The sequence below is a fragment of the Dermochelys coriacea genome, chromosome 1 (genome assembly GCF_009764565.3).
Source record: "Dermochelys coriacea isolate rDerCor1 chromosome 1, rDerCor1.pri.v4, whole genome shotgun sequence".
Lineage (NCBI taxonomy): Eukaryota > Metazoa > Chordata > Testudines > Dermochelyidae > Dermochelys > Dermochelys coriacea.
Window position 1 is genome coordinate 3,593,535 of NC_050068.2, and position 19,083 is coordinate 3,612,617.

At 45.3% G+C, this 19,083-nt stretch overlaps 1 protein-coding gene and 1 long non-coding RNA gene across 2 annotated transcripts; both read right to left on the minus strand.

Annotated features, from left to right (window-relative positions):
- Window positions 1-7,532: 7,532 nt before the first annotated feature.
- LOC122457516 lies at window positions 7,533-17,452 on the minus strand. The gene is made up of 3 exons (XR_006277070.1): window positions 17,326-17,452; window positions 9,442-9,444; window positions 7,533-7,571 (listed from the first exon to the last, which is right to left on the minus strand). It is a non-coding gene; the product is annotated as an uncharacterized LOC122457516 (long non-coding RNA).
- A 451-nt stretch (window positions 17,453-17,903) lies between these two features.
- On the minus strand, window positions 17,904-18,842 carry LOC119863568 (olfactory receptor 52N4-like). Its single transcript, XM_038422186.1, has one exon. It carries the CDS (start codon window positions 18,840-18,842, stop codon window positions 17,904-17,906), a length of 939 nt encoding a protein of 312 aa, XP_038278114.1.
- Between the last annotated feature and the right edge of the window lie 241 nt (window positions 18,843-19,083).

Consider the following 19,083-nt stretch of genomic DNA (forward strand, 5'->3'; position numbering starts at 1 on the left):
GGGCACCCCTTCACCCCCTTATTTAAAGGTCACACAGGGAGTGGGCGAATCTTTTGCCCTCTTTTTGGACCGCCTAAGGACGGCATTGGATAGGGCCCCTAATTTGACACCAGATGCCAGATCAGCATTGGGGGTAGATTTAGCCCTTCAAAATGCTAACCCCACGTGTAAGAAGATTTTGGTGACCTTACCAAAATCAGCCTCCCTAGTCGACATGATTGAAGCCTGCACTCGTGCCCCCTTGGTGGAGGAGGAGGATAAGGCAAAGATTCATGCACCTGCCTTGGCGGTAGCCTTGAATACCTCCAAGTCGAATTGGCGTAGAGGAAGGGAGGGGGCGTGTTATTAGTGTGGAAAGATGGGTCATTTAAAACGGGATTGCCCCAAGAAAAGAGGTCAGACTAAAGCCCCTTTTTTGTATTTGGGACTTCGGATCACTGACTGCACCATACGCCCCCAGCAGTTGAAAATCTCTCCTCATGTGCGCACACTGTATGATGCACAGAAACTGCTAGGTGAACTGCAATGGCTTCGCCCCCTTTGTGGCATCACAAATCAAGATATAACTCCTCTTCTTTCTTTATTAGAAGGGGGGAGAGCCCCTGGAGATAAACGACAACTGTCGGTACTACAGAAGCAAGCATTACAACGAATAGGACAGAAGGTGGGAGAGGGTTATTCCGAGAGATATCGGGAAAACTTACCCTTTGTGGTAGCGGTCTTTAGCCTAGACGCAGTATTGGAAGCGCTATTATTTCAGTGGGATACAAAGGATAAAGACCCCCTAGTCGGTTTGGAATGGATATTTCCACCATGTAAAAATGTGCTTACGGTAACTTCCAGAATTGAAGCAATAGCCATGCTAATAGTGCAAGCGCGGAAAAGAGTAACTGTAATGACAGGAATTGATCCGCATCAGATTTTGTTGCCATTTTCAAAAACGATGATTACACATCTGTTGATGTATAACACTGTGTTTGCTGTTGCCCTAGCAAATTATCAGGGACAATTAAGTTGTCATTACCCTCCCCACCGCCTGTTTTCTTCCCCGTTGCAGTTGGAAAAACACCTTATGAGACAGGAGAATCCAGTGACAGGAATAACAGCATTTACCGATGCGGCGGGGCAAACAGGGAGAGCAGGGGTAGTCTGGTGGAATGGACATACTTGTGCCCATATGTCATCATCCCAAAGAAATTGGCAGTCACACCATGCTTGCAGCTTATGCCAATTTGTCTTCACAGTATTCGAATATGGCAAATTGGCCCCGCCAATTACTCCTTGCCCCCTGGGGCCCTATCTTTACATACCCCGTACCCAGCCGGGGCAGATAATGTAACGTGTGCACGAGTGGTTAATTGCACACGTGCAAAAGTACCCATGGGCTGCCAAACCGTATGTGCCCCCCTTTTGAATTGTACTAATGCGGTTAATGTTTCTTTTAATTATGGACATATTATTTTGCCGTCTGGTTGGTTTTTTACCTGCGGCGAACGAACCTTTAGTTATATTCCTGCCAATCTAAGTCATAATACCTTGTGCTGTCTTAGCTGAATGACCCTTTTGTTGCCCGGAAAGAATCAGCCGCGAAATTGGCGAAGCACGGCCCTGCAAAATACGTGTTCCGCCGATGTTACCTTATATAGTCACTCAGAATATTTGGCTTTGCTGAATGCTGTTGAAGGCATTCCTGGCTTTGCGACTTATTATATGGTGCAAACTTTGAATGCATTAGCTTGTTTTGCTGTTAAAGCGCTTAATGCTACATCACAGGCAATTGCTCTTTTAAGTATGGAACAACAGGAATTAAGAGATGCCATTTTAGATAATCGAGCTGCGATTGATTTTCTATTGCTTAAGCATCCCTGGTGTTGCTATTATGGAAAATGCTTTTAATTTAGAAAAATTAGTTTGTTGGAGTATTAAACAGTTTAATCTAATTTTTGAAATTTTAACTGAGTTATTAATCGATGTAGATAGCATTTGCCATGCAGTTTTATATAATAGTGCTGCAAGTGAATTTTTGTTATTAGCACATGGACACGGATGTGAAGATTTTGAGGGTATGTGTTGTGTTAATTTGTCAGATCATTCTCACTCTGTTCATGAATTATTTGCAAAATTAGAACACAATATGGATAACATCATTACAGCACACTCTTTTATTAATTGGTATCTGTATTGGTATAATTTGTTTGTGTGGTCCATATATAGTTCAATGTATGCGTTGGGGAATGTCACGGATGATTCAAGCTGCTTTTAAACAAAAAGGGGGAGATGTGGGAAATGCTGAGTATCAGATGTTTTAGAAATGTGTGCCAAGTAATGGAAAATAACAGTACAAGAGGCGGGGCTGCGGGTGGCAAGTTGAAGGACTAAACTTTGGCTGAACTAAGGACTAATGAGATAAGCAGCACCTGAGAGTCTTTACCACCACAAGATAATTTAACCCAAAGATAAGAATGATGAGAACATTGGGTGATAAACAACAGAAAAGGAATAAACAAGTGCTGTATATATATGGCTGTGGGAAGGGAAATAAAGTGCTTTTTACCAGCAACTGTGTCAGTTGTCCTGTAAGCCAGCCTGCTAGCAGCAACACCTGGAAATCCTGGACACCCCATCATCTCAGGCATTGGCACCCTGACAGCAGGATTGTCTGGCTATGTAGACTCCCTCTACAGGCCCTACGTTATCAGCACTCCCAGCTATCTTCGAGACACCACTGACTTCTTGAGGAAACTACAGTCCATCGATGATCTTCCTAAAAACACCATCCTGGCCACTATGGATGTAGAAGCCTCTACACCAACACTCCACACAAAGATGGGCTACAAGCCGTCAGGAACAGTATCCCCGATACTGTCACGGCTAACCTGGTGGCTGAACTTTGTGACTTTGTCCTCACCCATAACTATTTCACATTTGGAAACAATGTATGCCTTCAAATCAGCGGCACTGCGATGGGTACCCGCATGGCCCCACAGTATGCCAACATTTTTATGGCTGACTTAGAACAACGCTTCCTCAGCTCTCGTCCCCTAATGCCCCTACTCTACTTGCGCTACATTGATGACATCTTCATCATCTGGACCCATGGAAAAGAAGCTCTTGAGGAATTCCACCATGATTTCAACAATTTCCATCCCACCATCAACCTCAGTCTGGACCAATCCACACAAGAAATCCACTTCCTGGACACTACTGTGCTAGTACGCCATGGTCACATAAACACCACCCTATATCGGAAACCTACTGACCGCTATTCCTACCTACATGCCTCTAGTTTTCATCCAGATCATACCACACGATCCATTGTCTACAGCCAAGCGCTACGATATAACGACATTTGCTCCAACCCCTCAGACAGAGACAAACACCTACAAGATCTCTATCATGCATTCCTACAACTGCAATACCCACCTGCTGAAGTGAACAAAAAGATTGACAGAGCCAGAAGAGTACCCAGAAGTCACCTAATACAGAACAGGCCCAACAAAGAAAATAACAGAATGCCACTAGCCATCACTTTCAGACCCCAACTAAAATCTCTCCAAGGCATCATCAAGGATCTACAACCTATCCTGAAGGACGACCCATCACTCTCACAGATCTTGGGAGACAGGCCAGTCCTTGCTTACAGACAGCCCCCCAATCTGAAGCAAATACTCACCAGCAACCACACACCACCCAACTTAACCACTAACCCAGGAACCTGTCCTTGCAACAAAGCCCGTTGCCAACTCTGTCCACATATCTATTCAGGGGACACCATCATAGGGCCTAATCACATCAGCCACACTATCAGAGGCTTGTTCACCTGCGCATCTACCCATGTGATATATGCCATCATGTGCCAGCAATGCCCCTCGGCCATGTACATTGGCCAAACTGGACAGTCTCTATAAAAAAGAATAAATGGACACAAATCAGACGTCAAGAATTATAACATTCAAAAACCAGTCGGAGAACACTTCAATCTCTCCGGTCACTCGATTACAGACCTGAGAGTGACCATCCTTCAACAAAAAAACTTCAAAAACAGACTCCAATGAGAGACTGCTGAATTGGAATTAATTTGCAACCTGGATACAATTAACTTAGGCTTGAATAGAGACTGGGAGTGGATGGGTCACTACATAAAGTAAAACTATTTCCCCATGTTATTTCTCCCCCCCACACCCCCCACTGTTCCTCAGACGTTCTTGTTAACTGCTGGAAATGGCCCACCTTGATTATCACCACAAAAGCCCCCCCCTCCTGCTGGTAATAGCTCAGCTTAAGTCATCACTCTCCTTACAGTGTGTATGATAAAACCCCATTGTTTCATGTTTTCTGTGTGTGTATATAAATCTCCCCACTGTATTTTCCACTTTATGCATCCGAGGAAGTGAGCTGTAGCTCACGAAATCTTATGCTCAAATAAATTTGTTAGTCTCTAAGGTGCCACAAGTCCTCCTTTTCTTTTGGCAAGTGCAGACTAACACGGCTGCTACTCTGAAATCAACCTCTAGTGTCATTAAAAAAATATCTGCCCTCTCCCATAATTTCCCACAACTGTGAAAAATAAAAATTATGAAAATCCAAAAAAGCTTACAAATAAACCATTGATATTACCCATCAGTTATAAAAAACTAAAAACTGAATTCTGCCTATTGACAAGCCGCTAGAGCAGCTGGGATGAAGCGTGGTGGCGGGAGGGCAGCGCCTATCCCCACTAGAGTTATCTCCTAGTTTAAAGGCCTGAAACGTCCAAGTCAGAATCCCACATTGTCCTCACACTAACAGCAGGAACTCCAGCGACTTCCAGAGGATGAACGAGGTTTGCAGGATATAGAAGTCAATCATAGATGGGAGTAAAGGAAGGAGTTTCTTTATTCTTGATGCAGTATAGAAATGTGCCCAGCGCTTTGCCCAGTAGTGTCTCCAAGGCCTTGCCCCAGAGATCTGAGTATTCTGTAAAGTAGAACTGGTGAAAACAGAAACAGAAAGTCTGAAGGTGGGGATAGCCACAGTGCAGCGAGTGAGCATCCTAGTCCTCTACCCAGTGTGGCCCCCATTCTCGCTCCTGTTCAGCTGGAGCAGGGGGTGGCACATGGGGAAGCTGATCTCATTTATCTCCTGTGCATCCGCCTGCCTGATTTTGGGCAGGCAGCCCCTGGGACCAAGCTAATGAAGCTTCTGAGCCAGGGAAACAGAGAGGACCTTTACCAGCTGATAGTGGGGAATGTGCAATTTTAAAGTGTCCCCCCCAACAGCTTCAGTCACGCCCCCTCAAGCAGCCTCCCCCTTACCCTCATTTACCCCCTGGGAAAGCAGCTGTTCCTCCCCTACCTCTCCCTGCAGAGCTAAAGCAGCAGCCCCATCACACATCTCCCAGCTCTTTGGTGCAGGTGCTGTTTGTTTACTTCTCCTGGCCAGGGTCTCCATCACATACTGGCGGAGGGAGTGGGGCTTGGCAGGCAAACCATGCAGGTACTGTGCAAGGAGGGAGGGGCTGGCAGCCAAACTCTGGAAGAAAACTCAGGGGAGGGCAGGGTTTGTGACCCTGCATCCCCCCCCCATATATCACTCATATGCAGGGGAGGAATGGGAGCAGGTTGCATCACCCCTGGTTAGTATCAAACAGAGTCCCCTTCAGTACATCGCTCTGGGCCATCGTCTGGACTGCCCACATCAGTGTCCAGCCCTGGGTTTGACCCCCAGTCTCACTGTTATCACTTAGGACAGAGGCTAGGGTGTCCCCACCCTGGGGCACTGTCTCAGACCCAGCCTCTTCCCTGACATGATGATCACTGCATTGCGTTAAAACCACATACATTTTATCAAACAGCAACTGTAAGAAAAGTAAGGAACAAATGGAAAAGATTAAGGGAAACAAGGAACCCTGTCTATGGGCATGGGAAACACCAGAAACAGCCATCTCTTGGATGTAAGGAAAATTCACAGTCTGTTCTTCACACATCCGAGGCTTCCCTCCCAGACTCTGACAGCGCTGCGGTGATACCACAGGTAAGAGACCTGTTCTAGCAGTGGCCACGCTCCCTGAGGATCTAGGTGTCAGGACCCTTCTTCCTAGCATCTGCTCTCCCATCATGTTCCCGTCCCCTCTTCTGAGTCCAGCCTTCAAAGCCCTCCTGTCTAGCTACGTCTCCCTGCACTGGGCCCTCTACCCATGGCCCCACCTCGCTCTTCCTAGCTGCTCATTGTGCTTGGCTGCTGTGTTACTAGTTGCACGGTTGGCATCCACTATACTGGCTCTGTCCCCACAGCTCCCTGCAGTAGCTCTTCCCTGGCTCCCCAGAGGTGCAGCTGGTCTGCACTGCCCCAGCTCCTGGCTCCGGTCTGCTCCAGCCCCCAACTCCAACTCTTCTGGGCTGTGGTTGCCAGATTTCTATTGCAATAATAGCCTCAAGCCACTTAATAAAAAAAACTCCTTTGTTTCAATAAATAGATTGGACTACTTTAGGGTTAGTTTTTAACATGTTGGCCTATACATTAAGTAATCAATGAAAGCTTTTGTGAGATACCAGGTGCAGATGTTATTTTAAAATAAAAAGGTACAAGCCCCAGCAGGAGTTTGTCCACATTACCAACAAAGCAAGATGAAAATCAAATTCACATTCAGAACCCCAATACTAGTACTTCTATCCAAATTCAGGGTTGGCAGATGTTTCAAACAAAAAATGGCAATTGACAATATTAAAAATAGCTCAAGAGTAGCCCAAAATGTATGTAGTGCAAAAACAAAAATAACATTATTATATTATTTATTTCAAATGCCTTCACTGATGGTAGTCAATGTCCATATTTTGTGTTGAATTAGTTTGTTACCATTAGTCTCTGAAAGGCAATGTTTCATCGCTGTCTTCGTCAGAAGTAGAATGCTTCTGCTGCTGGTCATACATCAGCAGTGACCAGTGCAATCATTTATTTCATTGCTGTAAACTGTTCACAACAGATTTTGTGTTGTTGCATATACTCCCTAATACGAAGAATATTTGCTAGAATTTCCTCGTCCATCTAGCTGCGCAGTTTTGTTTTTATCAAGTCCATCTGAGAAAACAATCTTTCAACTGCAGCGTTGCTAAAAGGTAGAGAAAGCAATGAAAGAGTAAACAAGCCAAGTTCATTAAAGATTTTCTCCTCAGTGGAATCTGTGTGTTGGAAAACTTCAACCCAAAACACTCAACTTAGTTTTCCTCAGTATGAGGCCAGTCGCAAAACTCTTCACTGCTGCTCCAACTGTCCAAAGTCTCCACAAAAGAATGACAAAAATGAGATATCAACCAATCTCCGTTGTGCAGGGCTGATCACAGTAGAAGGACTTAGCACTGCAAACAATTCAAACACCTAGATGTTTGGTGGAAATCTCTGTTTCCCCTCTTTCACAAACTCCAAAATGAATTCTCAATACCGAGTTTTACATCTTCAACAACGGGAACCATTAGTGTGTATTTGAAAAGTTCCAACTGAAAAGCGACTCCAAAATTAACTCTGCAAAGTGATAAATTATTTGACTCAAAGTTGATGTCATAGTTTAACACAGCAGCCCAGTTCTCAAAAACACACTATTTCACAACTCTCACCAACAAGCTCGAATAGAATGTCTTCAATTCCTGCAGCAGCTTTCCTATATTTGCACATTCCAACTGACACATTCCTGTATTTACACATTCCAACTTTTCAGGCTTCCTGAAAAATTGGAAGTAGAAAAATCAGGTACATTTTGTTCACTGGATTAATGCACATATGATAAAGAAGTTCAGCATGGTAGTTTCTTTCTTTATCTTTCGTTCTCTGAAAGTATAGCTTCCGTTTGTCCAAATTGATCCAGAACCCTATTCACACAGGGATTAATGGAAAACCAACTTGCGTCAGAAAACGGCAGTAACTTTTGGTGGTCTGAAAGTCATGGAAAGGCCAAGTAACGGAGTGTGTGAGCATGGGGGCTGACGGGTGACACCAAAAGAGGTCAGGTTATGGTCAGAGAGAGGGAAATCAGGAACAGGGATAGCAGTGCTTGGTCACAGAGTGAGAAGACGTTAGGTGCGAGGAACTTCTCAGACTGTGAACTTCCAAAATGCTGAGCTCAGCCAAACTGGGACAGAGCACCCTTGACTAATGAGGAGATGTCCGTTCACCCTCTTGTCACACAGGTTTAAAGCTAGTGGCCCCAGATGTATTTGCCCAATTTCTTATGAAGCTCTTTGGTATTGACCCCGTAAATGATAGGGTTGAGGATGGCGGGGGGGGCAAGGGAATAGAGGTTGGCCAAGATGATGTGAACATGGGTAGCAACTCCCTGACCGAACCGGTGGATAAGGCTGGAGAAGAGGCAGGAAGCATAAAATGTCAGAATCACACAGATGTGGGCTGTGCAGGTGTTGAGGGCTTTCTGGTGGGCTTTCTTGGAGGAGATTCTGAGGACGGCCCTGATGATCAGACCATAGGACAGGGCAATGAGCATCAAGTCTAACCTGATGAGTACAAATGTTAACACCAAGCCATATGTTTTGTTAAATGTGTTGTGCCCACATGACATCTTTGCCACAGCCATGTGCTTGCAGTACGTGTGGGGGATAATGTGGTTGCCATGGTAGGGCAGCCTTCTCAGGAGCAGAGGCCTGGGCAGCATGAAGAGAACAGCTCTTGTCAAACCCAGGAACCCTAGCTTAGCTATTCGTGTGTTGGTGAGGATGGTGGCATATCTCAGAGGGTTACATATGGCAACACAGCGATCAAAGGCCATTGTCATGAAGACAGCTGACTGCCTAGCAAAAAACGTGGGAAGGAAGAAGGCCTGGGTGAGGCAGCCATTCAAAGTAATGCCTTTCAAATTGAACGAAAAGATACACAGTGACTTCGGCACAACAGAGGTAGATATTCCGATGTCTGAGAGCGCCAACATACAGAGCAGCAGGTACATTGGCTTGTACATGGTCTGCTCTTTGCCTACAACAAACAGAACCACGATATTTCCCAACAGGCTGATAAAGTAGGACATAGTGAAAGGGATGGAAATCCAGTGCTGAGCAGTTTCCAGGCCAGGGATGCCCATTGGGATGAATGTTGAAGGGACAGAGGGGGTGAGGTTGAAAGCTCCCATGAGGTGGTCAATGTGTCGATCAGGCTCAGAAATGTTCAAAATGCCTGTGAAGGGAGAGAAGCACAGTGAGGGGGGTTACACACTTTATAAAAATACTATGATAAATATTTTAGAGTTATTACCAATCTAATAAGGGAATGTGAGCAGTGAGGTGGCAATATTTGAAGATGGCTCCAGATTATTTATGTCATAGTCAAGTCCAGAAAAGACCTAAGAAGAGGCTAACCAAGCCACGCAAATGGCACCATGATGGAAGATGAAATTCAATATCAATAATTGCAACGTGTATGTCCATTGGAGGGAAAACTTTACCTCATCAAACATCTTACAACGTTCTAAATTAACTGCATGAACTCAGGACAGGGATCTGGGTTTCATGGTACGCAGCTCTGCTCACAGTGAAAGCACAGACAAAAACTAAGTAAAACATTGTGATCCAGGAGGAGTGGGTAAAGGGAATCCTACAGAAAATACAATGCCATGAGATCAGTCAAAGTTTCACCCTCAATCTATTTAGTTTAACAAAAATGATTAAGTTGACTTAATAACAATCTGTAAGTATCCGAACAAGGAACCAGTATTTAATAATAGGCTCTTCAGCCTAGTGTACAGAGGTGTAACAGGATCCAGTGGCTGGAAGCTGAAGTTAAAGAAATTCTGACTGGAAATAAGGCATACATTTTTTAAAGGGTGAGAGTAATTTACCATTGGAACAATTTACCAAGGGTCCTGGTGGTTTTTTCATCACTGAGAATATTTAAATCAAAGTTGGATGTTTCTCTAAAAGATCTGTTCCAGGAAAAACTTTACAGAAATTCTCTGGCCTGTGTTATACAGACTAGATGATTACAATGGTCCCTTCTGGCTTTGGAATCTACAAACATGTCCCCAGGAGTCAGTTGGAGTCATTTTGCCTACAAGCTCTTACCTGAGCTTACGGAAGGCATTTTTTTCTATTCATGACTCTTGAATTTAGCTCTCTGGGGAGAAATTCTCATGTGAGTGCTGCCCCTTTGAAATGTTACACTAGGTGTGTATTTCATGAGGCTGGATGAACATTTTAGGTGAGAAAAATAATGACTTCAGCCCATGAAATCTGGTACAATCCTTGCATTAATGGGTAACAGAGCTGGATAGCAAATGGTCCCAGAGCATTCTGGATTTAATGTCTGTTTCCTAGTGGCCCACTGTTTCAGGCAGCTACCAGTGGTTCCTGCACGTGGCAGCTGTATTGATCTAGGCCCTCACATGTCCCAGAGTTGCCCGTTCTTATTATATAATGTGCATACTTCTCAGCTTGTGAGTTGTTCCTGTGTAGCAGCCCCTGAAGCACCATGCAGTTTGTATGGGTGTAACAAGAGAAGTCACATTGGTGCCTTGGCATATGCCACTTATGGGTGAGATTTATCACCAGTGACACACAGTCACTGTTTACCCTCCAACCAAGGGAGCAGGTGTAATGTGAGGTACCTCACCCCCTACAGAGGAAGAATTATGGAGAGTGTGAGGCATCTCTGAGGTTGTGGGAGCCAGAGATTACTGGGGAGCATGGAGAAGACACTGGTGACCAGCGTCCTGTTGGAATTGGGGCAGCCTGAGACGGGGACGGAAAGTATGGAGTATTTTGTGAGACTGAAGCAGCTGAGGAGCAAAGTGTGACGGGTTCCCCCCGGGATGACACCGGGAACTGGGGAACCACTGAGCCCTCTGACTCACCAGCCTGGGCTCCCGCTCTCAGTGTGCTGCTGTGACAAGCAGCAGACCTGATCCTGGTCCCACACCTCCACCAGCATAAACACAGGTAGGGATACACCTACCCTGGTCCAAACTCTGACAACCCCAAACAGCCTGGCCCCTGCCCCCTCTCTGCCCCCTCCAAATTCCTGCCCCCTGACTGCCTCCCTCAGAATCCCCGAACCATCCAACCCCCTGCTCCTTGTCCCCTGATCGCCCCCTCCCAAGACCCCCCAGCTTAACCACCCCCCAGGACCCCACCCCCTGTCATAGAATCATAAAATATCAGGGTTGAAAGGGTCCTCAGGAGGTCATCTAGTCCCACCCCCTGCTCAAAGCAGGACCAATCCCCAACTAAATGATCCCAGCCAGGGCTTCGTCAAGGCTGACCTTAAAAACTTCGAAGGAAGGAGATTCCACCACCTCCCCAGGTAATGCATTCCAGTGTTTTACCACCCTCCTAGTGAAAAAGTTTTCCCTAATATCCAACCTAAACCTCCCCCACTGCAACTTGAGACCATTGCTCCTTGTTCTGTCATCTGGTACCACTGAGAACAGTCTAGATCCATCCTCTTTGGAACCCCCTTTCAGGTAGTTGAAAGCAGCTATCAAATCCCCCCTCATTCTTCTCTTCTGCAGACTAAACAATCCCAGTTCCCTCAGCCTCTCCTCATAAGTCATGTGTTCCAGTCCCCTAATCATTTTTGTTGCCCTCCGCTGGACGTTTTCTAATTTTTCCACATCCTTCTTGTAGTGTGGGGCCCAAAACTGGACACAGTACTCCTGATGAGGTCTCACCAATGTTGAATAGAGGGGAACAATCTCGTCCCTCGATCTGCTGGCAATGCCCCTACTTATACATCCCAAAATGCCATTGACCTTCTTGGCAACTGTTGACTCATATCCAGCTTCTCGTCCACTGTAACCCCTAGGTCCTTTTCTGCAGAACTGCTGCCGAGCCATTCGGTCCCTAGTCTGTAGTGGTGCATGGGATTCTTCAGTCCTAAGTGCAGGACTCTGCACTTGTCCTTGTTGAACCTCATCGAATTTCTTTTGGCCCAATCTTCTAATTTGTCTAGGTCTAGGTCTTTAACATTGCCATAAAACTTCTGTGATATCTCTCTACTAGCTCATCATTTTAGAGATGATAGATCGATGTTCTTAAAGTCCTTACTTTTACTTATTGCACAGTTCTTTCCTTCGTAGTAAAGTGAAGTTAGATCCTTGATTAGTAGGATTTCTTTGGGTATTGCCACCCAGGAAAGGAATTTCTTAACATCATTTGCTCATTTAGCTCATAACCAGAGTGCTAGGACTGTGCCTAGAGGTCAGTAAAGCTGGCTGAGTACATTTGTCTCTGAACCATGCCTGTGGTCTATCTTTATGAGTAACATCAAGGTTTGCTGAATTAGCAAGCTGCGTTATGACTAACACTGGTGCTCCAAGGACAGAAGCAAAGAGCAGCCTGAACTGCATTACCGAGGGAACAACGTTCCAGCCTTCAGCACTTGACAGCAGCCCAGAGACACTCTGAGCCCAGGGAGAAAAACTCTACAGTCTGGAGCAAGTCAGCGACTGTTGTGTCTCCTGCCCAAAGTGCGGCCCCTGCCTCAGTCGCTGGGGTTCCACCACTTCCCCAGTCACCACAGCGAGTTCTTCATTGGCCTGGCTAAGGATAAGATTATGTCCCCACGGAAGTCATGGATTCTGTGCCTTTCCGAGACCCCCGTGACATTTTCCACTTCAGCTTTGGGGCTGTGGAGCCTAAGATCTCAGCCAGCGAGGGTCCCCGACCTCTCAGTTGCCATCGGTGAGGACCCAACAGCTCTCAGACACCATGGGCGACAGGGGGACTCAGATCTGAGCTACCACGGGTGGCCAGGGCCCCAGAGCTCTGTGACACTGGGGCTGTGACATGGGCTCTGGAGCTCTGAGTTGCTGGGGCTGCAGTGGAGGCTACAGAGTTATTAGCTGTGGCACCAGCAGGTGCTGAACCTTTCACTCCCCCAATGTGCGCATCGGGCTTTCATCCTCCCGATTGGGCTTTTATCATCCCTCTGTCAGTTTACCCCTTATTTTCAGTAAAAGTCACAGACAGGTCACAGGCTTCCGTGAATTTTTCTTTCTTGCCCGTAACCTGTCTGTGAGTTTTACTAAAAATAAGATTTCAGAGTAGCAGCCGTGTTGGTCTGTATCCGCAAAAAAGAAAAGGAGGACTTGTGGCACCTTAGAGACTAACGAATTTATTTGAGCATAAGCTTTCGTGAGCTACAGCTCACTTCATCAGATGCATGCTTTAGCTCATGAAAGCTTATGCTCAAATAAATTTGTTAGTCTCTAAGGTGCCACAAGTCCTCCTTTTCTTTTTACTAAAAATAAGTGTGACAAAATCTTAACCTTAGGCATAACTGATCATCTGCTCTGCCCTCATTCCTGAACAAAATTGTGTGGCGGACCAGAGAAGCCACTCCCCAGGGGGGAATGTGTTATCTGGGGTTCTTTCAACCCAAACTTCTTGGTAACTTTTACTCTGTGCGAGGTGGTGTCAGGAAATAAATCAGGGGAGACACGGTTATCCGACAGATAGATGGCTGGCACAAACAGGGCAACACAAGAGTGCTTTCACTTAAAGCTGAACTTTACTTAGTCTCAGGCACTTACACACATCCACAACAGGTTACTAAAACACGTCCAACCCTCGATAATTACCAAAGCTGAGTGTGGCTCTTGAGTGGCACAGCAGCAGCCCATCTGCAGGTGGGGAACACAAGATGCATCCAGTGGGAGAGTTCCCCTACCTCAAACTTTCCCCCTTATTTATACATTAGTAATACAATGACATGTCCCTTAAAGAAAACTTGTTAAGCAAGCAGTTTCAAAGGTCAAGCAAGAATTTTTCTTCTGGTCATCAACACCAACTACATCATCCCAGCCAGGGCTTTGTCAAGCTGGGCCTTAAAAACCTCTAAAAATGGATATTCCACTACCTCCCTAGGGAACGCATTTTATTTGGCCTCTTGAACAAATTTCATATCAAATGAAAGCTTGGTCAAGCACATGACTACACAACTGATCAACAACCAGTATGAATCACTCCTTCCTCTCAGGTTTTTGTATTTAGACACAATGAAGGCACCCACAGAAATAATTTCCCTGAGCAAAAATGCTGTTGAAGTTTATGAGCCTTCAGCATTAAAGAAATTAATGGAAAATTTTAGTTTTCTTTTTTTCATTGTGCTCCAAAGAAAGATTCTGGAAATGGTAAATGCTGTTTCAAAACCGCTACTATCCAGAGACACAGACTTATACAAAGCAGCAGGATTACTTCCCCAAGCCAATGAACTTGTAGCAATGATTCAAAATGAGTTCAAAGAAGCCAAACATTCAGTAAGAAACTTATCAGAAAAATTGGGCAGACAAATTAAGACTGAAGACAAGTGCTTGAGAAAGGCAAAAAGGCAGAAAAACAGCTTGTTTTGTCAGGTTTCAGAGTAGCAGCCGTGTTAGTCTGTATTCGCAAAAAGAAAAGGAGTACTGGTGGCACCTTAGAGACTAACACATTTATTTGAGCATAAGCTTTCGTGAGCTACAGCTCACTTCATCGGATGCATTTGGTGGAAAATACAGTGGGGAGATTGATATACACACACAGAGAACATGAAACAATGGGTTTATCATACACACTGTAAGGAGAGGGATCACTTAAGATAAGCCATCACCAGCAGCAGTGGGGGAAAGGAGGAAAACCTTTCATGGTGACAAGCAAGGTAGGCTATTTCCAGCAGTTAACAAGAATATCTGAGGAACAGTGGGGGGTGGGGTGGGGTGGGGGGAGAAATAACATGGGGAAATAGTTTTACTTTGTGTAATGACTCATCCATTCCCAGTCTCTATTCAAGCCTAAGTTAATTGTATCCAGTTTGCAAATTAATTCTAATTCAGCAGTCTCTCGTTGGAGTCTGTTTTTGAAGTTTTTTTGTTGAAGTATAGCCACTCTTAGGTCTGTTATCGAGTGACCGGAGAGATTGAAGTGTTCTCCAACTGAAACAACATTCAAAAACATTTTTGAATGTTATAATTCTTGACGTCTGATTTGTGTCCATTCATTCTTTTACGTAGAGACTGTCCAGTTTGACCAATGTACATGGCAGAGGGGCATTGCTGGCACATGATGGCATATATCACATTGGTAGATGCGCAGGTGAACGAGCCTCTGATACTATGGATGATGTGTTTAGGCCCTATGATGGTGTCCCCTGCATAGATATGTGGACAGAGTTGGCAACGGGCTTTGTTGCAAGGATAGGTTCCTGGGTTAGTGGTTCTGTTGTGTGGTGTGTGGTTGCTGGTGAGTATTTGCTTCAGGTTGGGGGGCTGTCTGTAAGCAAGGACTGGTCTGTCTCCCAAGATCTGGGAAAGTGATGGGTCATCCTTCAGGATAGGTTGTAGATCTCTGATGATGCCTTGGAGAGGTTTTAGTTGGGGGCTGAAGGTGATGGCTAGTGGCGTTCTGTTATTTTCTTTGTTGGGCCTGTCCTGTAGTAGGTGACTTCTGGGGACTCTTCTGGCTCTGTCAATCTGTTTCTTCACTTCAGCAGGTGGGTATTGTAGTTGTAGGAATGCATGATAGAGATCTTGTAGGTGTTTGTCTCTGTCTGAGGGGTTGGAGCAAATGCGGTTATATCGTAGCGCTTGGCTGTAGACAATGGATCGTGTGGTATGATCTGGATGAAAGCTGGAGGCATGTAGGTAGGTTAGTAGGTTTCCGATAAAGGGTTACATACACCTTATGCAGAAAGTGTGCTCTACAGATTTTCACATTTCCGCTTTTATCGGGGGGAGGGAAAGTTCACAGTCCATTCCTCATATATCCCAGGCCTCTTGCCCAGGCACTGGCTGTTGTGCGGCCATAGCACAGGTAAAACACCTGCTCTGGCAGTGGCCACACGCCCTCAGACTTAAGGTGGCAGGACCCTTCTGCCCAGCATCTGCCCTCCTATCAGTTTCATTTCCCCCCTTATGAATCCAGCCTTCCAAGCCTTCTTGTCTAGTGACTTCCCTCTGTGCTGGACCCTTTGCCCATGGCCCCACCTCGCTCTTCCCAGCTGTTCATTGTGCTCACCTGTCATGTTACTTGTGGCATCCACTATTGTGGCTCTGGCCCTGCAGCTCCCTGCTGTAGCTCAGCCTGACACCCTTTTGCCACAGCTGGTCTGTGTTGACCCAGCTCCCAGTTCTGGTCTGCTCCAGCTGCGGTTCCCTAGCTCTGCCTCAGCACCGCTGCTCTGCCTCTGGCCCAGTTCTGGCTCTTCTGGCTGAGTGCTGCTTCTCTGGCTCCAGCCCAGCTTGAGGTAGTCTGCCAAATTTCTACTGTATCAATAGACTCAAATCACTTAAAAACTAATCTAAAATTGCTCAATCAATTTACTGAAACAAAGTTGTTGTACAGATTTTATTTTTTAAAAAAGAGCTACAAACCCAAGCAGGAGCTTTTCCATATTAGCAACAAAGATATGAGTTGAGAATCAAATTCAAAATCAAATCCCCAGTATTTGTATCCTGATTGAGGGATGGCAGGTGTTTCAAAGGAAAAAACAGCAACCAAAAGAGTTAAGAATAGCCCCAAAGGAGCCCAAAACATATGGAGTGTAAAAACTATAATACCATTATTATATTTTTCATTTGTAATTGCATTCAGTGATGGTAGTCAAAGTTCAGATTTTGAGTTGAATTAGTTTGTTACTGTTAGTCTCTAAATGGCAACATTTCACCCTTGCAGCCCTTGTTGGAAGGAGAATGCTTCTGCTGCTGGTCATAGATAATGCCAGTGACCAATGCAAGCATTTCTTTCTCTGGGGCAAAATGTTCACAAAAGGTTTTGTGTCATTGCATAGACGCTTAAGATGAAGAATGTTTTCCAAAAGCTCCTCTTGCAACTTGTCTCACAATAGTTTTTATCAAGTTCATTTGGGGAAACAATCTTTCAACTGCAGCACTGCTAAAAGGTAGTGATAGTAACAACAGAGCAAATAAGCCAAGATCACTAAAGTCTTTGTAACCAACATCATCTGTGTATTTGAGACCTTCAGCAAAAACTACTCAAAATTGTTGTCCTGAGTATGAGGCCAGTGAACCACTGGCAAAACTCTCCACTGCTGCTCCAACTGTCCAAGGTCTCCAGAAAAAAAATATCTAAAATGATATATCAGCTAATAGAGATTGTGAAGGGCTGAGCGCAGGAGAAGGACTTAACTCTGCAAGTGATTCAATCACCAGGATGTTTGGTGGCAATCTCCCTTTCAGAAAATCCAACATGAAATCTCAACACCAACATTTGACATCTTCGACACTGGGAAGGGTTGGTGTGTATTTTGAAATGTCCAGCTAAAAAGCGATGCTAAAAATCGACTGTGCAAAGCAATAAGTAATTAGACTCCAAGGCAATGTGGTAGTTTAAAACAGCAATCCGGTTCTAAAAAAACACGGGGTTTCACAAGTCTCACCAACAAGCTCTAGTAGAATGTCATCAATTCCTGCAGCCGTTTTCCTGTATTCACACTTTCCAACTGAAAATTTTGGTTTATCCTCCAGGCCTCCTGAAGGGTTGGACTTTGAAAAAAATGTGTTCACCAGATCACTGTACATATGATAAAGAAGTGCAGCATTGTAGTTGCTTTCTTTGTCTTTGGCTATCAGAAAGCATAGTCTCTGTTTGTCAAACTGATCAAGCATGCTGTTCACACAGGGTCTCATGGAAAGCCACCTTGCATCAGAAATCTGTAGCATATTCTGGTGCTCTGGAAGTCATGAAGAGGCAGAGTGTCAGGGTGTATGGAGGTCAGGGCTGATGGGAGATGCTGAAAGTGATCAGGTGATGGACAGAGAGAGGGAGAACAGCCATGGGGAGAGCAGTGCTTGGTTATGGAGTGATAAGACAGTAGGTGTGAGGAACTTTCACAATGCTGAGTTCAACCATCCTGGGACACAGCACCCTTGATTAATTAGGAGATATTCTTTCCCACTCTTGTCATACAGGTTTAAAGTCAATAGCCCCAGGCAATCACATTTTGCAGGTGTATTTGCCCACTTTGTCACGAAGCTCTTTGGTTTTGACCCCATAAATTATAGGGTTGAGCAGCGGAGGGACAAGGAAATAGGTGTTGGCTAAGATGATATGAATGTGTGGAGCGATGTGCTGACCAAACCGGTGTGTCATAAAGGAGAAAAGCGAGGGGGTATAAGACGTCAGTATCACACAGATATGGGCTGTGCAGGTGTTGAGGGCTTTCTGGTGGGCTTTCTTGGAGGAAATTCTGAGGACAGCCCTGAAGATCAGACCATAGGACAGGGTAATGAGCATCAGGTCAGACCCGATGACTACAAGTGCTATTACCAAGCCATATATCCTGTTGACTGTGATGTCTCCACATGACATCTTTGCCACAGCCATGTGGTCACAGTGCGTATGGGGGATAATGTGATTGGCACAAAATGGCTGTATGCTCACTAGCAGGGGCATGGGCAGAATGAAGAGAACAGCTCTTATCAAACCCACTAGCCCTAGCTTAGCTATTCGTGAGTTGGTAAGGATGGTGGCATAACTCAGAGGGTTACATATGGCAACGTAGCGATCAAAGGCCATTGTCACTAGGACGGCTGAGTGCATCACAGAAGCTGCATGAAGAAAGAACATCTGGCTGAGGCAGCCACCCATAGTAATGCCTTTCAAATTGAACCAAAATATACACAGTGCCTTCGGCACAACAGAGGTAGAAGTGCTGATGTCTGTAAGCGCCAGCATGCAGAGCAGCAGGTACATTGGCTTGTGCAGGGTCTGCTCCTTACCTACAACAAACAGAACCATGAAATTTCCCAAAAGGCCAATAATGTAGCACACAGAGAAAAAGATGGAAATCAGTATGTGGGTAGCTTCCAGGCCAGGTATTCCAATTAGGATGAATGTTGAAGGGTTAGAGCGGGTGAGGTTGAAAGATGCCATGAGGTGTTCGAAGTGTCAATTAGGGTCAGAAATGCTCAAGGTGCCTGTGAGGGAGAGAAGCACAGCGACGGGGGTTACGCACTTTATGACAAATAGTGCAGTAAATATTTGATGGCTATTAACAGTGTAGAAAGGGGGGTGAGCAGTGAGGTGGCACCATTTACAGATTGCACCAGATTATTTATGTCAGAGTCAAGGCCAGAGAAGACTCCAGCGGGAGCTAACCAAGCCAGGTGAATGG

Bases quoted from the DNA above. Each gene is read 5' to 3' on its own strand.
- LOC119863568 (XM_038422186.1), bottom strand. From the start codon at position 18,842: ATGGCATCTTTCAACCTCACCCGCTCTAACCCTTCAACATTCATCCTA.